General features: G+C 44.8%; 2 protein-coding genes across 2 annotated transcripts in view; one reads left to right on the top strand and one right to left on the bottom strand.

The window, feature by feature from the left end:
- LOC144947438 (zinc-binding protein A33-like) overlaps positions 1-22,670 on the bottom strand; it is a 374,175-nt gene that overhangs the window by 26,475 nt on the left and 325,030 nt on the right.
- Positions 1,921-12,512, top strand: LOC144947491 (E3 ubiquitin-protein ligase TRIM11-like). Its single transcript, XM_078876717.1, has 6 exons — positions 1,921-2,487; positions 2,762-2,857; positions 6,521-6,754; positions 8,036-8,058; positions 8,428-8,531; positions 11,965-12,512. The coding sequence occupies exons 1-6, from the start codon at positions 1,921-1,923 to the stop codon at positions 12,510-12,512; spliced, it is 1,572 nt and encodes a 523-aa protein (XP_078732843.1).

Genomic DNA, 22,670 nt, shown 5'->3' with positions numbered 1-22,670 from the left:
ATCCCGACTGACGCCTGCTGTATATTTGTAGTCTGCGTGTCTCTCTCTCATCATTCTGGTGTCTCGGAGATGTTAACTACCTCGCCTGGTACACAGGAAGCCGTGGGTTCGATCCCGACCCTGACGCCTGCTGCTGTATTTTTAGAGTCTGCATGTCTCTCTCTAATCATCATCATGGTGGCAAGGAGATGTTAACTACCTCGCCTGATATACAGGCGGTCGTGTATTCGATCCCGATCCTGACGCCTGCTGTACCGGTGGAGTCTGCATGTCTCTCTCTCATCATCATTCCGGTGTCTCGGATATGTTAATAACTTCGCCTGGTACAGAGGAGGTTGTGGGTTCGATCCCGACCCTGACGCCTGCTGCTGTATATTTGGAGTTTGCATGTCTCTCTCGTCGTGGTCCTGTGGATTTTTCTCCGCTCCCTTCGCTCTCCCCTCGACATTTAGAATCCACATCACGCGTTTTGAGTTTTTGGCTGAGAAAATGTCCACGGGAAAAGCCACTTCGCTGGGCTTTCATTTGTGGCCAGGTCGCCTTTGGGAAAAAGAGCTACGTAGCTCAGTGGACCTTACCTTGTGAAATTTTTTTTTTATAGAATCTGCCAAACTCAGCGAGTCTAGGATTTAAAATGTCAACATTTGACAATAATAGGTGATGAAGACTTGTTTACGTGATGATGATTTTAAACGATGAGAAAGATTTTTTTAATGCATATTAGGAAAATATACAGTGATAGTCATACCGATATTGCGCTTAAACGAAAGACGATGTTTGTTTAGCCAGAGGCTGTTCGCTGTGGCAATGCGTGAGGCCACCCACCCAGGGACCCAGCCACTCAACCGCACGCCCTCCCAGCCACCCTTCCTCCAGCCCTCCCTCACCGCCTGCTCGCCCACCCTTCACCCCATCCCCCTGCCCATCTGTCTCCCCTCTCACCAAATAACCCCCCCCCCCCAATTACTCACTCAAACTCCACCACCCACTCACTCGCACCTTAGATTAGTACGAGTGGCTACGTACGCTGCGAAATAAGTTCAACATACTCAACCACTCAACCACACACCTACTCACCCAACCACTCACCCACACACTAAATTAATCACCCACCTACACACTCACCCACACACCCTCGATTAGCACGGTTGACTACGTACGGTGAAAAAGAAGTTCAACATACATACAACCACCGTCCACTCGGCATAATACGGTGTAGTCAGAATAAAAAAAACTAAACAATTATTGACAGATGAACAGAGGATGCATGAAGCCAGTAGTTAAAATATTAGTTGATAAAGGTGGAAGACGATTACAGACTGCGAACTTAAAAAAGGCCTTGCAAGAAAAAAATGGATAAAGACACCGATGGAAAAAAACAAGTTAACCTTTACATCAGAATGTTTGCACAAGGTGCGATTCCTTAGTGCAATGCACACAGCCTGACCTAGCCGGTCAATCAGCCTGTGGGACAAACCATTATCGCTGTGTCCCGGGTGGCTGCTGCTGGGTTTTGTTTGTACAAATATTATAGCACTTGAGACCGATCAAAGCTATGTATGTTTAACTTCTTCCACACCGCACGTAGCCAACAGTGCATATTATAAGTGCAGGGAAAGGACAACAAACTAAACACAAAAATCAGTTTTAGCTATTACACAGTGCATGCCTGTACCGCCACGTCTACACAGGTGAGCCCAGCCGCCGTGTGGAACATTCCAGGGCGTGTCTCGAGGTATTTATAACTTCACTGCAGGTGAAGTCAGTTCATTTCCTTGTTCGTCTCCGCTGTGTGAGCTGCGCACAGAACAACTCGTCAATTATATTCAACATCTCACGATATTATAAACACGAAGTATTTTTGTTGAAATATATTCTCTGAGGCACAGTGAGGAACTATTCTGGGTGCATCCTCGGGTCATGGCGAGCGCAGCTCCCGCTGAGAACGTGGACCGTGAGTTGACCTGTTCCATCTGCCTGGACACGTTTGACTGCCCCTCCACGCTGAGCTGCGGCCACTCGTTCTGCCTCCAGTGCGTGGAGGACGCCTGGAAGGAGACAGACTCCTACTGCTGCCCGCAGTGCCGCAAGACCTTCCCTCGACGGCCCCAGCTGACCAGGAACGTGACGATCGCCAACCTCATAGAGCAGCTGCGAGTGACTGAGGCCATGGCTGCTGCTGCTGGTGTTGTTTTCTGTGACCACTGCCCAGAAGGCAAGACGCTTGCAGTGAAGACCTGCCTCAAGTGTGATACATCCTTCTGCACAGAGCACCTAGCGCCTCACCTGGAGAAGATGAAGTTTAATGACCACGTCCTGGTTTCACCACATGTGAACCCTGAAGTCCGCAAGTGCAAGAAGCACAAAGAGGAGCTCAAGTTCTACTGCAAGCAAGACCTCAGCCTCGTGTGCAGGGACTGCACCATCGCAGGAGACCACACGGGTCATAAGTTCATCACACTGGAGGATGAGCATCAGACACGGAAGGTGAGGCCCGCGTGGGTTGAGTTGGAGTCACTCAGGAGCGAACAGTACCATTACCTGAGCCCATAAGAGTGCTACAACAACATTTAATTTAATCAAAACCATCAGGGTGGGATTATTCTCTCTCCACGCTCTTTTTTCTATCAAGCTGAATTATTTTGACTCTTTTCTGATGGGCAGTTATAGAACGATCACTGTGGAGGCCTCCGTGTGGAGTGGGGCTGAGAGGGAGCCGCATAAGAAGTTGAGTCTCATCTGGTGACTTCGTCTCTTACAGAATGGAGTCGGAGCGGAGACGCGAGCGGTGGATGAGAAGAGGAAGAAGGCCGAGGCGTCCGTGGGACGGATGAAGGCCGCTCGCAAGGACGTGCAGGTACCACGCGTGGACTCTGTGACCCTGTGACCTCCACTCTGCGTGGAGTCTGTGACTCTCTTCCTGTGAGGACAACTCTGTAGATTCAAGTTAATTTTGTTAGTCTTGAGTCATTGTGTAATAACTGCAGGATATTGCTTTATTATGGCTATGGGGGCTTAAAATATAATTGATAAAAAAAAATGCAATGTTTAAAAAAAGAATCATATAAGAAAGAGAATCATAGACTGCAAAGCACTTCGTAGGTAAACTCGAATAACTTGCAATGGATGAGATAAAATAACGCAGTATGGAGCAATGACTGCATTGAATTAGACGCTAGAAATTAAACGAGTGAAAATGAAGATGAAATGACAGTAAATTGGCTGTTAAATGTTCGCATAAACACAAGAGACACGACTTCAAGAGAGTACTGGGAATGCTGGAAAAATTATGTTCTCACGACACGCACCCAACTCAAGCAGACGTAACATAGAGTCTGACTATTTCAAACATTTTAAATTGAATTGGCACGAATCATGACGTATTAGGGGCCGTCCATAAATGACGTCACGCGATTTTGGACGATTTTTGACCCCCCCCCCCCTAGTCACACAGCGTCTCAAAAAGTCAGACCTCAACCTCAAATATGACGTCATAAAGATCTGCCCCCCCCCCCCCAAAAAAAAAAACATGCTTCAAATCGCTTTAAACTATTGTCATTGTAGTGTGTATTTAATGTGGCGCTGCACTCTTGTGTTGTAGGAGAAAACATTTATTAAAAAGTACATTTAATAAAGTAGAACGTGTTTATTTAAAGTTGCGCATTTTGATGTGACGTCACGTTTCTCAACCCCCCCCCCTCGTCACACAGTCACAAATGTCTGACCCCCCCCCCCCAGGTGCGTGACGTGATTAACTCTAAGTGCCGTACATTTTATTGGTAAGGATAATTACGTAATTGTCTCTAAATTTGATATGTCTCCAACGATTTTGCGATGAGCCTGTTTGTGTTTTCGCATGCAGAAGTATCCATTGTAATGCAGGGCATCAGGTAAGCTGGTGATATTCATAATTACAAAAAATGTGGAGAATATAAGTAACAAAAACATATACGCAGATAAAGCATCTCCATCATGCCTTTGTATAAAAATCATAAGAAAAATGTATACATCCCATTAGCCCCACGACGTGGGAGTGCATCTTTCCAAAGTATTGAATGGGTAAAAGCAAACTCTAGACCAATTTCCACACCCAGTGTCGCTGTATCAGTCAGAATTGCTTGAGGTAAGGCTGATGTACTGCCCTGTGATTATAGGCATGGACCCTTTCGTATTGATTTGAAGCTTTCGTGACTGCAGGAATCCATACTCTTTGGTTCTTTCGGTAAAGTCACGTAGGTAGAAAACAAAATCACGACGTTTCGATCGCAACACAAGCGGTCGTCCTCAGGCGAAAAAATCCAGTAGCAGAACTGATGAACCAGGAAGAAAATAGCGATAGAGCTGATTAAACAAAGGGTTTTATGTTTGAGTTGATGGGGAGAGAGATTAGGGAGAGATATTAGCATGTCAAAGTTAGTGAGCTTGAGTCACCGCATATGGCCGTACATGCGCACAGTAGCAGTGTTAATGGGATGTTAATGGGAGATTAGGGACTAGGGAGATTAGCAAGTTAATGTCACGTCTATGTGTAACACAAGCTGTGGCACTGGCCGCTGCGCTGTGAGAGGAAGGCGTATAAAGGGCCATGGTGGCTGTGCCAGTGAGACATACAGCCCATAAAACAGCAAGAGCCATCGATACATCGAGGCTAAGGGTTCAAAGGCGGCCATGTTAGTGATACCCTAGCCCGTTAATGCAAAGGCATCCAACAGGGCAATGCAACTCAGAGAGTCGGAGGGTAACAGTCAAACGGCAGGAAGGATGGAAGCATCACAGCACGTTATGACTTAACCTGGTTAAATACAAGCTGCGGCTCTGGCCACTGCGCTGTGAGAGGAAAGCGTGCAAAGGGCCATGGTGGCCGTGTCAATGAGACATACAGCCCATAGAAGAGCAAGAGCCATCGATACATCGAGACTAAGGGAGCAAAGGCGGCCATGTTAGTGATACCCCAACCTACGTGACTTTACCGAAAGAACCAAAGAGTATGGATACCTGCAGTTACGAAAGCTTCTAATCAAGATTGAAACCCCAGCCCGTTAATGCCAAGGCATCCAAAAGGGCAATGCAACTCAGAGAGTATGAGGGTTTGGCTGTTACCCTCCGACTCTTTATGCATCAAATAATTTTAAGTCTGACTAAGATCTATATCATAGAGGGTTCTTGTCTATAACACCTAGCAGTTCACCTGCGTTAATTCAAGCGAGCCTGACTGCTGATGAGAGACTGTATGCCAAAACCAGTCCAGAGTTTGCTTGCACTGAATGAATACCGTTATGCTATAATTATACAATCCCAAAAGGCCACCTGGCCAATAGATTGTGTACAAAATACTTGTATTATTGACGTGGAGAGACAGATCTATGAGGAAGGCGATGTGTGTGCTTATCTATTTTGTAAATAATTTACAGATCCTCATCAATACACTTCTGGACGAAGGTTTCCCCACATCGTGTTGATCATTGAGGCTAGTTGGCCATACTTAGTTGTGCGGGTCAGTGCGGTTTTCTGAAGGTAAAATCCTGAACTGGTTCACATCACACTCATCACGCAGCTCTCTAATAAATTTGGAGGGTGGGGAGGAAGCCCAGCCGAGGCTGAGAGGCAAGGACATTCCAGTAACGTGAGTAGGAGCAGCCTGGAAGGACGTGTCACCAAACCTAGTTTTCATAATAGATTTTATTTTTAAGAATAGAGATATACTTTTGAAGCTGCGACTAGGAATTTGCGGAGTTAGGAGGTGCTTACATATATAACGACTCCAGTGATCTTGTGATTATCTTTATTGAAGACACGTTCACATGCCAGGCGAAGACCCCGACTCCAACAGCAGCCTCGAGCCTCTCCTCTCGACCCCTTTAATGCCCAGCATGGCCATCCTTGACCCTTGGCCACGACCCTTCTCTAGAACCTTCTGAATGGCTCTTGGCCCCTGACCCGCACCTGCTCCCTTCTATCACTGGGCCACATCCCCTATTCTCGATCCTTGTCGTAGACCCAGATCCTTCCCCTGTCCGTAACTTAACCTGTCATTATCCCCTGTGGTCCCTAGTCTCTTCCCATACTAATTCCCCTGTCATTACCCCTTGTGACCGCTAGTCCCCTGTACTGTCTTTACACGTATTTGTCAGTTTTGTTCAAAAGAACGTTTAAGATGAAGGTATCCAGGGAGATAAATTAGAGGTAATACAGAGGATGTAATCATGCATTGATATGGAGGCATCAAGGTCAAAGTGGGCGGCCAGGTGGTATAATGGAACAAGAGGCTAGGCGGTCGATGATTACACAGGCGTCAAAGATGGGAGGATGATGGCTTGGACTATATAATTACTGGCCAGATTATCAATGTGAAGGACAAGATAACACCTAGATACTTAAAGTTATTGACCTGTTAAGTGGGAGCTCAACGACAGTGTCGAGGCAGGGAAATCTAGGTTTGAAATATCCAGAAAACAATGTGACTTTGGTCTTCACAGCATGGTATATGAATTGATAGAATCTATCGCATGCCCCTTTGCAGGATTCCATGGTCCAGACCAAGGCTCGCATCTCAGGCGAGTTCACCCGTATGAGGGCGACGCTGGATGAAGACGAGAAGGCAGCTCTGGATCGCGTGGACGTGAAGGGGCGTGAGCTGCTGTCCCAGATCAAGGAGAACATCGCTCATTACGAGCACGAGATCAGCGAGCTCCAGGCAGCAGCCACGCGCCTGCGCGCTCTGCAGGAGGAGAGGGACTCACTCACGTTCCTGCAGGTAGAGCGCTCATGGAGCCAGGGCAATTGCCCCAGTTCACGTATATTCGTTGCGTTTGTAAACTTGGCAGATGCGTTGCAACACAAAACACAAGAAAACGTCACTTCCATTGTCAAGACAACATATAGCCCATGGGTTCTGAAAGTAAATGTAGAGTCAAGTTCACCAACTTGGATTTGTATATTGTAATAAAAATATAAACTAGTGCTGAATTTCAAAATAATAAAAAAACTATTAACACACAAATTCCTCGAGTAATTGGTTGGTAATATATGCAGACATTGGCATTACAAATTGTAACCGCATCATCCTGTAATGTACATCAGATTGAGGCCGCTCGACACTACATTTACATTTTTCATTTTACCAAATGTATACCAACCATTAGTATTGCTGAACACGTAAGGGCGTTTAACATCAGGAAAGCCAGAAGCAGTTATATTTCAGCATTGACTGCTGATAAGTTCATCACACTGGAGGATGAGCATCAGACACGGAAGGTGAGGCCCGCGTGGGTTGAGTTGGAGTCACTCAGGAGCGAACAGTACCATTACCTGAGCCCATAAGAGTGCTACAACAACATTTAATTTAATCAAAACCATCAGGGTGGGATTATTCTCTCTCCACGCTCTTTTTTCTATCAAGCTGAATTATTTTGACTCTTTTCTGATGGGCAGTTATAGAACGATCACTGTGGAGGCCTCCGTGTGGAGTGGGGCTGAGAGGGAGCCGCATAAGAAGTTGAGTCTCATCTGGTGACTTCGTCTCTTACAGAATGGAGTCGGAGCGGAGACGCGAGCGGTGGATGAGAAGAGGAAGAAGGCCGAGGCGTCCGTGGGACGGATGAAGGCCGCTCGCAAGGACGTGCAGGTACCACGCGTGGAGTCTTTGAAAGTTGAAACAAATCCCGAGATTGCTTGCCTCAACAAATGTTCACCCTGCTAAATTATGGACTCTGGTAACACCACGCTCTGGTTGTAATTCACGCTCGCAGTGGATCATTATTTTGAATGTTGGTTCACAATCACTGCAACTCGATGTCAAGTGCCACGGACGCCTCTTGCCATGACATCAGGTACCGAGTGGCAACAGTTTTAGAGGCCACACCTTGCTGATGAGAATCATTGAGTCCTAATGCATCCATGGCTTTGTCTTGATTACAGACAACAACACTAGGCCACGCGAATGTCTGAGTGCAGCCTCATCGCGTCTACCAATCACCATGTGGTTAACGTGGCTGGAGGTGAACTGACTCACGCCCCCTGTGTCTGACTCCTGCAGGTTCACCTGAAAGAGACAAACCGGTATGGACTATGAACTTGCACAGATTAACACACGGGGTGACGCCTTGTGTGGAACATGGGCTGAGTAATGATGATTATGTGTGATGATGATGATGTGTGATGATGCTGTGTTATGTTATGTGCTCATGTGTGGCATGATGCTGTGTAAGACGAGGGTTGTGTGATGTTGTGTCCTGTGATGCTGTGCACGATGTTGCCGTTTGTGATGCCGTGTGTGATAATGCCATGTGTGATGATGGTATGTGTGATGATGGCGGGTGATGATGTTGTATGTGATTATGTGTAGTATGATACTGTGTATGCTGATGCTGTGTGTGATTATGCTGTGCGTAATGATGCTGTGTGTCACTGCTGGTTTTTGTCTCACAGGAGAGACGCACAGAAGGGAGATCCACCCACATCTCCCAGCAAAAAAGACATCGCCACGATCAGCGCCCTGCAGGGAGCTGTGGTCAACCTGCTGGCATTCATGTGTGAGTTCCACGGACTCTTACCACCTGTGTGTGTGTGTTATTGTGCGTGTAATTGTGTCTTGTGTGTATGTTGCGGAGCGGTGGTATAGTGGTTAACGTGCTACAATATGAACCTGGCAACACAAATTCGATTCCCGTTCACAGCCAACACCAGTGACAATTTTCTGAACCGGTCATGAGCCTCCCCTAGGTCGACTCAGCATCAAATGACTACCTGGTGTAGTGTGTAAAAACTGCCACTAGGGAGACAAAGGCGGCCTTACGTGGTGCTGGCCACCCACCCCCTCATGTTCCATACCGGCCTTGAAGTGTCACTCGCTAACAATTCTTGCCCCTACAGCCTGTTTGGGCTATACGGGGGGTCTTGTAATTGCGTCTGTTTGTATACGTATGTGTAGATGAGCGAGAGTGAGTACGGATGTGCAATGATGATGGGATGCTCTGAGCACTGAGCTGCAAACATGGTCACCTACACGTGACTCACTCCGGACACAAAGGCAGCCTGCAGAATTCATATGGTGAAATGGCTTTTATAACTACATCAATATACATTTAAATAATGTTGTGGCTTGGCTCTCCAACACACCGGCGTGCTGTACTAGTGACGAATTGGCATGTTCTGTTTACATGACAACCCTTACTAGTTGTCTGTGTCGGGTGGTGGCAGGTTTAACGACAGATTTATATATTTACGCGATCTAGCCCCAAAAATACCTCTTATGGATTATATAAACTTAGGGTTGATTGGTAATACCCAAGGATCATACATCCAGACTAAGACACGTTGAAGATTTTTAGGCGTCATGTCAACAGCCTGATGCTCAGAGTCAAACTAAGGCATTTTTAGTATTCTTAGGTTCTCCAGTTAATGGCTGAGGCTCACAGAGCGAGACTAAGGCATAATCTTGGTCGACCCTGTCTATCACTACACTGCACGTGCAAACATCAACATTACGACTGTAATATATTCATTAGGACACACATACACGAGTGTACATCACTACACTAGCATACACTATCACACACACACGAGTGTACATCACTACACTAGCACACACTATCACACGAGTGTACATCACTACATTTTAGATTTGAAGCTTTCGTGACTGCAAGGATTCATATTCTTAGGCTTTTTCGGTAAAGTCACGTAGGTAAAACATTTTTTAATTAATAAAAGTAAAATAAAACAAAAATAAAAATAAAAATGACGACGTTTCGGAGGCAACACAAGCTTCCGTTTTCAGGTGGAACCGTCACAGCCACGACAGCTGTATCAAGTAAATGAGAGATTACAAGAGCTACCACTCCGTATATATAATGGTTGAAGAAGGGAAGGCCCAAGTACGGCACCCTTTTTATTAATATGGTAAGGTGAGGCTTAAGACTAAGAATAGACTGCATAACAAAAGACTGAGCCTTTGTTATGGAGAGGTGCGGTTTGTGACTACGCCTAGCCTACATAACAAAAGTGTGAAAAAAGAAAAAAATAAACCTGGTAAAACAAAACTGGCTGTCTATCAATAACCTGTAATAGTTGTCTGTCAAATAAGATGGTCCAAATAAGTGTAGTTAAATCTTTTTTGCATGGTTAATCACATCTTTCCAATGATTACTCAGTTTGTAACCATCATCACGGTTGAAATTATGTCTGTGTTTGTATATTTGTATGGCTTCGTGTACAAACCTTTGATGGTTGCCAGGAGGTTTGCAGAGCACCTTGGTCTCGGAAAAGACAATTTATTTTCCTTGTAGCCAGGAGGTTTGCAGAGCACCTTGGTCTCGGAAAAGACAAATTATTTTCCAAGACCAAGGTGCTCTGCAAACCTCCATCACTATACTACCACACAAACACACGAGTGTACATCACTATACTATCACACACAGTGTACATCACAACACTATCACACACACACGAGTGTACATCACTACACTATCACACACACACACACGAGTGTGCATCACTACACCATCACACACACACACACACGAGTGTACATCACTACACTATCACACACACACAGAGTGTACATCACTACACTATCACACACACCTCGTGTCCGTGTCGGCCTTCACAGGTGCTCACCAACACCACTTGCCCCTACAGCCTGTGAAAGGTGACACACGGGAGATGTTTGTGTTTGTTGTACACACACAGAGACGCTGCGGCGGTGTTGATATCCACGCTGCTGTTGCTGCTGATGTGATCCACTGCCTCCCACGGGCACTACCGCACAGTGGGGCTGAACGATGAATCGATTTCAAATCGAAGTCGCAATTTGAAACAATGCGATTAGCAAATCGCAAAGCAGCGATTTTTGAAAAGTGTTTTATTTTTTAGTATTAGATCTTTATTGATTTAACTTAACAATTAGTTCTAGATTTGAAGCTTTCGTGACTGCAAGGATTCATACTCTTAGTTTGTATCGGTAAAGTCACGTAGGTTAAAATAAATAAATAATAATAAATGAAAATAACTCAATTAAATCACGACGTTTCGGAGGCAACACAAGTCTCCGTCTTCAGGTGGGACCGTCACAACTAGATTTACTGTATCACTTAATATTATTATATTATTATTTTATTTTATTATTAGTTAATTTTATTAATATTTTTTTTATCATCATTAGTTAATACAACTTTATTGTATTACTAATTTGGTGTCATAATTTTATTATTAAAAAAATTATTCTTATTATTTTATTATTACTTTATCAATAGTAATTTATTAATATTTTATTTTATTATTATTGTTGTATGAGAATTTTTTATTTTATTACAAGTAATAAAAAATTATTTTATTATTAATTTGGCGCTATTACTATTTTAGTATTATTATTTTATTATCATTATTTTATTATTATTTTATATTATTATTATTTTACCTACGTGACTTTACCGAAAAAACTTAACAATTGTTCTATGTTTGATCGTTCTATTTCAATTAAAACATTTTAATAAATACATGTTGGAAGCAATTAATATCTTTTAAGCTTTCAGCCTTGCATTAGAATATATAAAGCAGTTCACATTTTGATGGTATCATCACATGTTTTACATCTATTACACAGTGAATATTGAACTGAAGCTCGACTTTTAAAAATGTAGATGGCGGGGCAGACAAACGCACCGCTGTACTGTACTTCTGTGCTCTCGCCAGCCGCGCCGCCTGCCTTCGCCAACACGCGGTGACCGGCGTGGTGAAGTATGGTCAAATATCCCCCGCGACCCCCACGGCGTAGGGAGGCCCTCATCCAGCAGTGGATTAACAAAGTGCCCGTTACATGTCATCACACCGATAGCTACGCATTACAACGTTGTGTAACAATGCTCATTATGAATTGCTCTATTGCAGTGTATGTGCGTGTTGGTGCACGAGTGCTGTTGTTATAGTGGTGCTGTTGTTACATGGCTACTGTGATTATCGTTACTGCAGACGGACGCTCACCGACTGTGGACCCAAACTCGGCCCACAACATCCTCCAGATTTCCTCGGATCTCAGGACGGTGACGCTGACCGCTGTCTCCCAGGGTCGCCCCGATCACCCACACCGCTTTGATCGCTATGCACAAGCCCTGTGCTCCGAGAGCTTCTCGTCGGGTCAGCACTACTGGGAGGTGGACGTGGGGGGTGTGGCGGGGAGCTGTGAGGTTGGAGTCGCGTACGGGACGATCGCACGGAAAGGGCGTGGTGACGAGTGCTGGCTGGGAAGGAACGACTCATCCTGGGTTTTATATAAAGACAACAACAGCTGCTTCGTGCTTCATGGTGGTGTATCAACCTCAGTGCCGGTGAGGGATCCTCCCCGGAGAGTCGGGTGTCACCTGCACTGGGAGGCGGGGCTGCTGTCGTTTTACCGCGCCGACTCCATGGAGCTGCTGCACTCCGTCCACCACTCGTTTAGTCAACCGCTCTACCCCGCACTGTATGTGGATGATGATGGTGACTCAGTGAGGATTCTGGATCTGAGTCGTGCGTCTTGAGAGCACGGAGTGTGAGCAGCGCAGAGAAACGGGCACAACGCACAGACTCGCGCACACAAAGACACAGATCCCCCGTGTAGCCTTAACAGGCTGTTGGGGCACGTGCTGTCAGCGAGCACCTATGGGGCCGTCCATAAATGACGTCACGCACCTAGGGGAGGGGGGGTTAGACATTTGTGACGATGGGGGGTGGGGGTGAAAAATGTGACGTCACGTCAAAATGCGCAACTTTAAATAAATAGACAACACGTTCTACTTAATTAAATAGACTTTTTAATAAATGTTTTCTCCTACAACATAAGAGTGCAGCGCCACATTAAATATTCACTACAGTGACAATAGTTTAAAGCTATTTGAGGCATGTTTCATTTTCTTGGGGGGAGGGGGGCATAGCTTTGTGACGTCATATTTGAGGGGGGGTCTGACTTTTTGTGACGCCGTGTGACGAAGGGGGGGGGGGGGGGGGTCAAAAATCGCGTGACGTCATTTATGGACGGCCCCTATGAAGGCCGGCACAGCACACTAGGTGGTGGGTGGCCAACACCACGCCCGGCCGCCTTTGTCTCCCCAGTGGTAACTTTTACACACCGTACCAGGAACTATTTTTTCAGGCTGAGTCGACCTAGGGGAGGCCCATGAACGGTTCGCCAACACCAGTGACGTTTATCGGAATCGGTCCAGGCTCTCCCCTAGGTCGACTGAGCCTCAAATGAGTATCTGCTGCGACGTGCAAACATCGCCACTGGGGAGACAAAGGCGGGTCGGGAGTGATGCTGGTCACCGACCCCCTCGTGTGTCACAGTGCCGGCCTTCATAGGTGCTACTAGCAAACAGCACTTGCCCCTAAAGTCTGTTCAGGCTACACGGGGGATAATTTTCTTTGGGTTCGTGGGTTGGTCTGTCTGCCTTTGTGTCTGTGTGTGTGTCTTTGTTACTGTGTCTGTGTGTGTCTTTGTTACTGTGTCTGTGTGTGTGTGTCTGTGTGTATTTTTGTTCTGGTGCTGGCCACCCACCCCCTCGTGTGCAAGAGTGACAGCCTTCACAGGCTCTGTTATTTGCTACGAACAGCCCTTTCCCCAACAGTCTGTTAAGACTACACAGACACACACACAGATCGACAAACACACTCACACACATACAAACACACAGACACACAAACAGATAGACACATGTACATACATACACTCACGAATACACTCACAAACAGATACATACACACAGATACACACACAGATACAAAGACAAATATCTCCCGTATAGCCTTAACAGACTGTACGGGCAAGTGCTGTTAGTGAGCACCTATAAAGGCCGGCACTTCAACGAGGGTGCGGGTGGCCACCATCACGCCTGGCCGCTATTGTTTCCAAAGTGGCGATATTTACACATTGTACCAGGTACTTATTTTAGGCTGAGACGACCTAGAGGAGGCCCATGACCGGTTTACCAACACCATTGATAACTTATCTGAATTGGTCTTGAGTCTCCTCTAGGTCGACTCAGCCTCAAATGAGTACCTGGTGCGATCAGTAAATATCGCCCCTGGGGATACAAAGGCGGGTCTCTGCCAGGCTGGCCTTCATAGGTGCTCCTCACTAGCAGCACTTAACTCAACAGTATTTGAAAGCTATACGGGGGATCTTTGTCTTCGGGTAAGTGGGTTGGTGTGTATGCCTTTGTGTGTCTTTGTTACTGTGTCTGTGCGTGTCTGTGCGTGTCTTTGTCTTTGTGTGTCTTTGTTATTGTGTTTGTGTCTTTGTTACTGTGTCTGTGCGTGTCTGTGCGTGTCTTTGTGTGTCTTTGTCTTTGTGTGTCTTTGTTATTGTGTTTGTGTCTTTGTTACTGTGTCTGTGCGTGTCTTTGTTATTGTGTTTGTGTCTTTGTTACTGTCTGTGCATGTCTTTGTGTGTTTTTGTTATTGTGGTTGTGTCTTTGTTACTGTCTGTGCATGTCTTTGTGTGTTTTTTTTATTGTGTTTGTGTCTTTGTTACTGTCTGTGCATGTCTTTGTGTGTTTTTGTTATTGTGTTTGTGTCTTTGTTACTGTGTCTGTGCGTGTCTTTGTCTTTGTGTGTCTTTGTTATTGTGTTTGTGTCTTTGTTACTGTGTCTGTGCGTGTCTTTGTCTTTGTGTGTCTTTGTTATTGTGTTTGTGTCTTTGTTACTGTGTCTGTGCGTGTCTTTGTCTTTGTGTGTCTTTGTTATTGTGTTTGTGTCTTTGTTACTGTGTCTGTGCGTGTCTTTGTCTTTGTGTGTCTTTGTTATTGTGTCTTTGTTACTGTGTCTGTGCGTGTCTTTGTCTTTGTGTGTCTTTGTTATTGTGTTTGTGTCTTTGTTACTGTGTCTGTGCGTGTCTTTGTCTTTGTGTGTCTTTGTTATTGTGTTTGTGTCTTTGTTACTGTGTCTGTGCGTGTCTTTGTTATTGTGTTTGTGTCTTTGTCTTTGTGTGTCTTTGTTATTGTGTTTGTGTCTTTGTTACTGTCTGTGCGTGTCTTTGTGTGTCTTTGTTATTGTGTTTGTGTCTTTGTTACTGTGTCTGTGCGTATCTTTGTGTATTTCTGGGCGTGGTGCTGCCTACCCACTCCCTCGTGTGTCACAGTGCCGGCCTTCATAGTTGCTACTCGCTACTAACAGCACTTGCCCCAACAGTCTGTTAAGGCTACACGGGGTATCTTTGTCTTTAGTGTATAGAGAGCCATGTGCGTAGTGTGGGGTGGAGCGGTGGTGCAGTGGTTAGCGCACTGGTTGGTGAGGGCGGGGGGAGCCAAGCTCCTCTCTGACGTCATCGTCCCTCGCACCGCGCGCCGCGTGGCGCTCGACGCCGAGAGGGCGGAGCTCCACCGCGGGCGTGCTGGGAACACGCGTCACGTGACGCTGCGGGGTGACGCGCGCCGTCCCCCTCATGGTCACTCGCTCGTTGGGTGATAAACCCGGGGTGGGAATGGGATGGCATCACTAGGGGGGGACTACCTGTGGTGTGTGCTGAGCGTCGCTGGGCTAAAACATTTTTGTTATAACCTGGGGTCGAATGACCCCTCTCCTCCCCCCCACCCAAACTAGTTTTATTTTACAGGGCATAGAGAGAGAAGCCATTTTAATACCTAGTAGTAGTATGATGTCTTTTGCCACCAATCTATTCGTAAAGGTTTGTTTTGATTAATATTTTAATTATCTGCTGTCAGACTTTTGGACCTGAAGCCACAACCTTCGATTTATGGGATAACGCTTCTGCTGACAACAATGGGAACTGTGTTTTGACTTTGAAGTGGGTTAAAGTTATTAAGCACCTGATATATATCTAGAGTGAGGATCTACCTTACAATACGACACGACTAATATTGTCTCAACACGCATTAATGACACAGAGACACTGTGACATTACAGGAACACAAACTACAAATATACAGCAGCTTTCAGGGTCGTAATCCAACCCACGACCTCCTTCAAACCAGGCGAGGGAGTTAACATTTCTGAGCCACCACGGCGCCCCTCCTTAACGTGAGACACCAATCCGGTGTGAACCCAACCTCGAGTCTCAGGCTGTTTAGCAACGCGTAGATGATTTGAGACGCATTGATTATATCGTACCAGTTGTGTACTTGTGTGAACGCGAATCGCATTGTGCTCTGGGCTGTGGTTGAGATTTATATTTGCTTCATTGCTGGCATCGGTTGGACTTGTTTTGCTTTTTTCATTTTTGTGACCCAGGTCACTCTTGTCAATGAGACTCATCCTGGTCTCCCGAGTTCTCACCTCGTTAAATTTAAATTCAACTCGACTCGATCATCATCAGCAGCAGAATTAGTAACAACAGCAGGAGCAACAGCATTAGCAGTGGTAGCTCCATCGTTATCATCATGATCAGTATCAGAAGTAGGACCATAATCAAGAATAATACAATCATTATCAGCAGTAACATAATCAATAGCATAAGCAGCAGCATCATCGCTAGCATCATCAATATTATCAGGAGTAGGACCAGCAGCATTAATAATAATATAATCAGTAGTAGTAGTAACAGAATCATCAGTAGCAGCAGAAGCAGCAGCATCATCACTCTTGCAACCGACACTCATCCTGGTATCTTGAGTTTTCACCTGGTTAAACAAATCGACTTTAACACGTAGCCATTCGCGACCAATATTATCAATAATAAAGGTTTCTTGGGTTAAATCGCGTCAATATAAATATACTTGATTGTGTTCTGGGTTACCTGTGAATTGGAATCACGTTGTATTGTGGGTCAAGGGTCAAAATATTCTGGGTGAATAAAAATAAAATCTGAAAATTATTTTCAAGATTGTCATCCAGGCTTGAATGTTTCTCTCTCAGAGCTGAGCCTGACTGCCTTGTGTTATATTACGCGAGATTAAACCCGGTACGATTTGGAAATCTACAGCATACGCCTTCACAGGTAAGTGCTGTCTGTAGCATTGGGCCAAATTCTATGGCGTGTCTCGTGGTATTTATAACTGCACACTCAATCAGTTTGCTTGTTTTTCGTCACCGTGAGCTATGATGATGAATTAATCCTGACTGATGGATGATGATGAAGAGCACGATGATGATAACAATGACTATGCTTGGTAATGATGACCACCCACTCACCTGCACCCAACACTCTCCTACCCAATACCTGTCACTCTTTAACCCACGACCCACCCAGCCATCTACAGAGACCCTCCCTCCCACGTCCCCACACACATGCTCGGCCATACACCTGCCCATCCTGCCACCCGTTCCTCCTACCCTCTCACCTGCCCACCCACTCGCCCACCTCGCCTGCCCACCCTCTCACCCGTCCACCTCATGCATATTCAGGCCCCCATTCCCGGCTGATCTCCCTCCCACCTGATCGCCTGCAAACCCGCTCACTTACACACACACAAAGACAAAGATCCCCCGTATAGCCTGAACAGACTATTGGGCAAGTCCTGTAAGCGAGCACCTATGACGGCTGGCACGGCACACGAATGGGTGTGTGGCCAGCACCAAGCCCGGCCGCCTTTGTCTCCCGAGTGGCGATGTTTATACTCCGCAGCAGGTACTCATTTGAGGCTGAGTCGACCTAGGGGATGCCCATGACAGGTTCAGGCAATTGTCACTGGTGTTAGTGGCCGTGAGTGGATGTCAAACTTGGGTCGGCAGGTTCGTAGCACAGCGCACTCACCACAACAACACTAATCTCCACCTACACACACACCTGCTCAACCACCAATACGATCACCCTAATATCGTCCCACTTATGTACACGTGAAGTTGGGAGATTTGTCAAATGATTAACAATATTAAGTTCACTATTTTTGAAAGACAATTTTAAACTATCATGCTCAAATAAATCATGAACAAATAAATAGCAATCTTGATTTGAAATAAATGGCAATGATAGAGACGACATACTTTTTTAAAAATAACCTTTAATAGGAATGTGTTACAAGATACAGTTTGGTGCAGAAACCCACAGCCTCACCAGAGCCGACGACATCAGTCCAAGGGACAAACCATCACCGTATGCCTGGCCACTCTGGGTTTTCTAACAAATCGCGACCTGTAAACCCAACACCGCGACGTGAATGCAACACTCCTCTCAGCGCAGGTGAGAGTCGATTCGTGTCTTGGTTCGTCGCCGCCGTGTGCGCTCCAGGGACAGTGTCTCTCAGCCACAGCCAGTGGCTATCGGTGAGAAGCCACTGAGAGTCGTGGCGAGCGCAGCTCCCACTGAGAGCGTAGCGAGTGGACCTGGCTCCCGTCTGGAAGTGGTCAAAGCCGACCGTGTAACGTGTCTCATGTTGCGTCTAGACAGCTGCGTGTGATACGAAGCTCGTGTCTGTGACCTTGACCACCTGAGCACATTTACACGGAGTGTCTCGTGAGGTTTGTAACCTCGTGCTAAGTAATGTTGGCTTCCTTGTTCATCTCCGATGTTGTGAGCCCCCAGGATGTTGATGGTTAAAATATTTTAATGGGAAGTCCTTCATTGAACTTCTCATTCGCATGGGTGTCCTCGGTATCAAGTGACACATGCCTGTTAACTTCGACAAACGATTTACTACGTGTGACTTTGCACGTATATTTGTGTGCATTTCGGTTTCTTCGTGTGTCTATGAGTGTAACTCACACCACTGAGTAGACGTGATTGTGTGTTTATATTAATATTTTTGAATGAGCTGTAAATGCGTCAGTATTGTATCCAAATGAAAGAGAGTGACTCACACCAATGAGTAGCTATGTCAGGGTGTGTTTATATTTACTATCTGGGGGGCCGTTACCCGGACCCAAGCAATGAGGTTGTCTATAACATGACACATGACACTATCTACTGTGTACAGATCTGATATAGTACACGTGTGTGTAATGTTGCTACATACCCTCACCATGTACTATAGCTGAGTTATAGACAGTGCATAGTGTGCTGTATAGTGTGATGTGCAATGCTGTTACATACCTTCACCATGTACTACAGCTGAGTTACAGACAGTGCATAGTGTGCTGTATAGTGTGATGTGCAATGCTGTTACATACCCTCACCATGTACTATAGCTGAGTTATAGACAGTGCATAGTGTGCTGTGTAGTGTGTGTAATTTTGTTACATACCCTCACCATGTACTATAGCTGAGTTATAGACAGTGCATAGTGTGCTGTATAGTGTGGTGTGTATGCTGTTACATACCCTCACCATGTACTATAGCTGAGTTATAGACAGTGCATAGTGTGCTGTATAGTGTGGTGTGTGATGCTGTTACATACCCTCAACATGTACTATAGCTGAGTTATAGACAGTGCATAGTGTGCTGTATAGTGTGGTGTGTAATGCTGTTACATACCCTCACCATGTACTATAGCTGAGTTATAGACAGTGCATAGTGTGCTGTATAGTGTGGTGTGTAATGTTGTTACATACCCTCACCATGTACTATAGCTGAGTTATAGACAGTGCATAGTGTGCTGTATAGTGTGATGTGTGATGCTGTTACATACCTTCACCATGTACTATAGCTGAGTTATAGACAGTGCATAGTGTGCTGTATAGTGTGATGTGTAATGCTGTTACATACCCTCACCATGTACTATAGCTGAGTTATATACAGTGCATAGTGTGCTGTATAGTGTGGTGTGTAATGTTGTTACATACCCTCACCATGTACTATAGCTGAGTTACATACAGTGCATAGTGTGCTGTATCGTGTGATGTGTGATGCTGTTACATACCTTCACCATGTACTATAGCTGAGTTATAGACAGTGCATAGTGTGCTGTATAGTGTGATGTGTAATGCTGTTACATACCCTCACCATGTACATTAGCTGAGTTATAAACAGTGCATAGTGTGCTGTATAGTGTGATGTGTGATGCTGTTACATACCCTCACCATGTACTATAGCTGAGTTATAGACAGTGCATAGTGTGCTGTATAGTGTGATGTGTAATGTTGTTACATACCCTCACCATGTACTATAGCTGAGTTATAGACAGTGCATAGTGTGCTGTATAGTGTGATGTGTAATGTTGTTACATACCCTCACCATGTACTATAGCTGAGTTATAGACAGTGCATAGTGTGCTGTATAGTGTGATGTGTAATGTTGTTACATACCCTCACCATGTACTATAGCTGAGTTATAGACAGTGCATAGTGTGCTGTATAGTGTGATGTGTAATGTTGTTACATACCCTCACCATGCACTATAGCTGAGTTATAGACAGTGCATAGTGTGCTGTATAGTGTGATGTGTAATGCTTTTACATACGCTCACCATGTACTATAGCTGAGTTACAGTGCATAGTGTGTTGTATAGTGTGATGTGTAATGCTCTTACATACCCTCACCATGTACTATAGCTGAATTATAGACAGTGCATAGTGTGCTGTATAGTGTGGTGTGTAATGTTGTTACAAACCCTCACCATGTACTATAGCTGCGTTATAAACAGTGCATAGTGTGTTGTATAGTGTGATGTGTAATGTTGTTACATACCCTCAACATGTACAATAGCTGAGTTATAGACAGTGCATAGTGTGATGTATAGTGTGGTGTGTAATGTTGTTTCATACCCATACCTGTCAACCCATACGGGTTTACACGTATTCCTGTACAGGGAAATTGAGTAAAATCATTTTGTTTGTCTATTTCTTTATGTTTCTCCCTTGTGATGGGACTTTGTAGGATGAACGCTGAGATTTATAAGGGACACGGGGTGACCGATCACGTCTGGATTGGTCCGTAATAAAGTAGGGCACTGACAAGGGGTTGACAGCTCTGCATACCCACACAACGTGCTAGATCTGAGCTGTAAACGGTCAACGGCGAGGTTATTCTTCTTAGTTCTTTCGGTAAAGTCACGTAGAATGGAAATAATAAAATAATAAAAATAAAACATAATAAAATAATTCTCACGACGTTTCGGCCACAACGCAAGCAGCCGTCCTCAGGTGGAGAACAGGTCTGTCGAGGAGACAGACCTGACCAAGAAGATGAATCCCTGCAGTCACGAACGCTTTAAGGCGAGGTCATTGTGCGAAAATGATGAGAAGTAAACTCATCGGTTCTTTCGGTAAAGTCACGTAGATATTTTCACCGAAACAACCAAATTGTATGGAGGCCTGCAGCCACGAAAGCTTAAAATCAAGAATTACGTCGTCAAAGTAAAAAAAGTCACATCGGTGATAAAATCGCGCGTAGTGAATTGAAAGAGACATTGATGAGGCGTCAACCATTAATGTTGTACAACAACAGCTGCTGTGCGTCAACGAGCTGCACCACTCGCACGCCGTTCGCCACAACGCGCTACAGACGCAGTCCATGGCGACACGGAGCCAAGGCGAAGTCGTCGCTGCACTCCGACAACAAAGAAAGCGGTGGATAAAGCAAAGCACTTTGTGGCAATCACCCGAATGTCAACAAGACGCAGGGAACTACTAACTTTTATATTTATATATACTGTAGATGTCCATAATGCAGGTTGTTTGGGTTAGATGGTAACCCCCCAATAAAACTGTATAATGGATATTGGTTGCGAAAGCTTTACGTGTTAAACTACTGTTAGGTGTTCTAGATTTGAAGCTTTCGTGACTGCAAGGATTCATATTCTTAGGTTTTTTCGGTAAAGTCACGTAGGTAAAAAATTAAAATTAATAAAAGTAAAATAAAATAAAAATCACGACGTTTCGGAGGCAAGACGGAAGCTTGTGTTGCCTCCGAAACGTCGTGATTTTTTATTTAATTTTACTTTTATGAATCTTATTTTTTTACCTACGTGACTTTACCGAAATAACCTAAGAATACTTTTAGGTGTGTTATGGTGATGTGTTAACTTTCATTGTACTTGCGCTACTATCATGTTTGTCTTCTGTTTGTTGTTGTAACGTTCTTACCCCGTGCTCCTACTGGACATCTGTTACAAAGAGCTTTACAGATCATCGGATTCCTCCTGCAGTATAAATATTCCGATTCTGATGTACGTCAGTCCAAAGATGCCAAATTAACATCTGTGATAATAACAAATCGCGTTACCTGTATCTGCTTTGATCCACATTGCTCACCGTAGCTGTTGGGCTGTTTGGAATGTACCACTCAGTCAGCGGGTGGGGGGGGTATAAACAATTTTGCATGAACTTTTACTTTAAAACATAAATACACAACGCAAGATACAGCATTATAAAATTACTATAACTGTTATTGTAGAATGATTAACAAATTACAATTTTAATCGACAGAATATGGTAAAGTTTTATTCATAACATTGTGAAATGGTCTAAAATCACCCCTGTGGTTAGTAATGGTTTCTCTCTCCGGGGGTCATCGCAAGACAAATTATTTTATTCAATTGTAATTCAACTTTAAAGTATATTTTAAACATGTTATTGTATTTAAACTTTTAAATACAGAAACACTTTTTTTAGTGTAAACATCCCCGATTGTAAATGTTGTTTTGGCCAATCAACAGGCGGGAAATAATGAGCGTTAGTGTGACACACGCTGGAACTTGTTAAAACCAACGGCGCGAATCTACAGGTACATCTAGACAGGGTTGTATGTTTGTGTGATGCGGGGCTTGTTTTTACATTCCTTAAACATCTGAGCACATTCCATGGGGGTACCTCGTGAGGTTTGTAACCCCGTGTAAAGTAATTTACATCCTTGTTTCTTGTCTGTCTGCGAGC

The sequence above is a fragment of the Lampetra fluviatilis genome, chromosome 45 (genome assembly GCF_964198595.1).
Source record: "Lampetra fluviatilis chromosome 45, kcLamFluv1.1, whole genome shotgun sequence".
Classification (NCBI taxonomy): Eukaryota; Metazoa; Chordata; class Hyperoartia; order Petromyzontiformes; family Petromyzontidae; genus Lampetra; species Lampetra fluviatilis.
This window is presented reverse-complemented; position numbering and strand designations above follow the sequence as displayed.

Bases quoted from the DNA above. Each gene is read 5' to 3' on its own strand.
- LOC144947491 (XM_078876717.1), top strand. From the start codon at position 1,921: ATGGCGAGCGCAGCTCCCGCTGAGAACGTGGACCGTGAGTTGACCTGT. The intron at 2,488-2,761 runs GTGAGGCCCGCG...CGTCTCTTACAG, and splicing joins ATGAGCATCAGACACGGAAG to AATGGAGTCGGAGCGGAGAC. The intron at 8,532-11,964 runs GTGAGTTCCACG...TCGTTACTGCAG, and splicing joins CAACCTGCTGGCATTCATGT to ACGGACGCTCACCGACTGTG.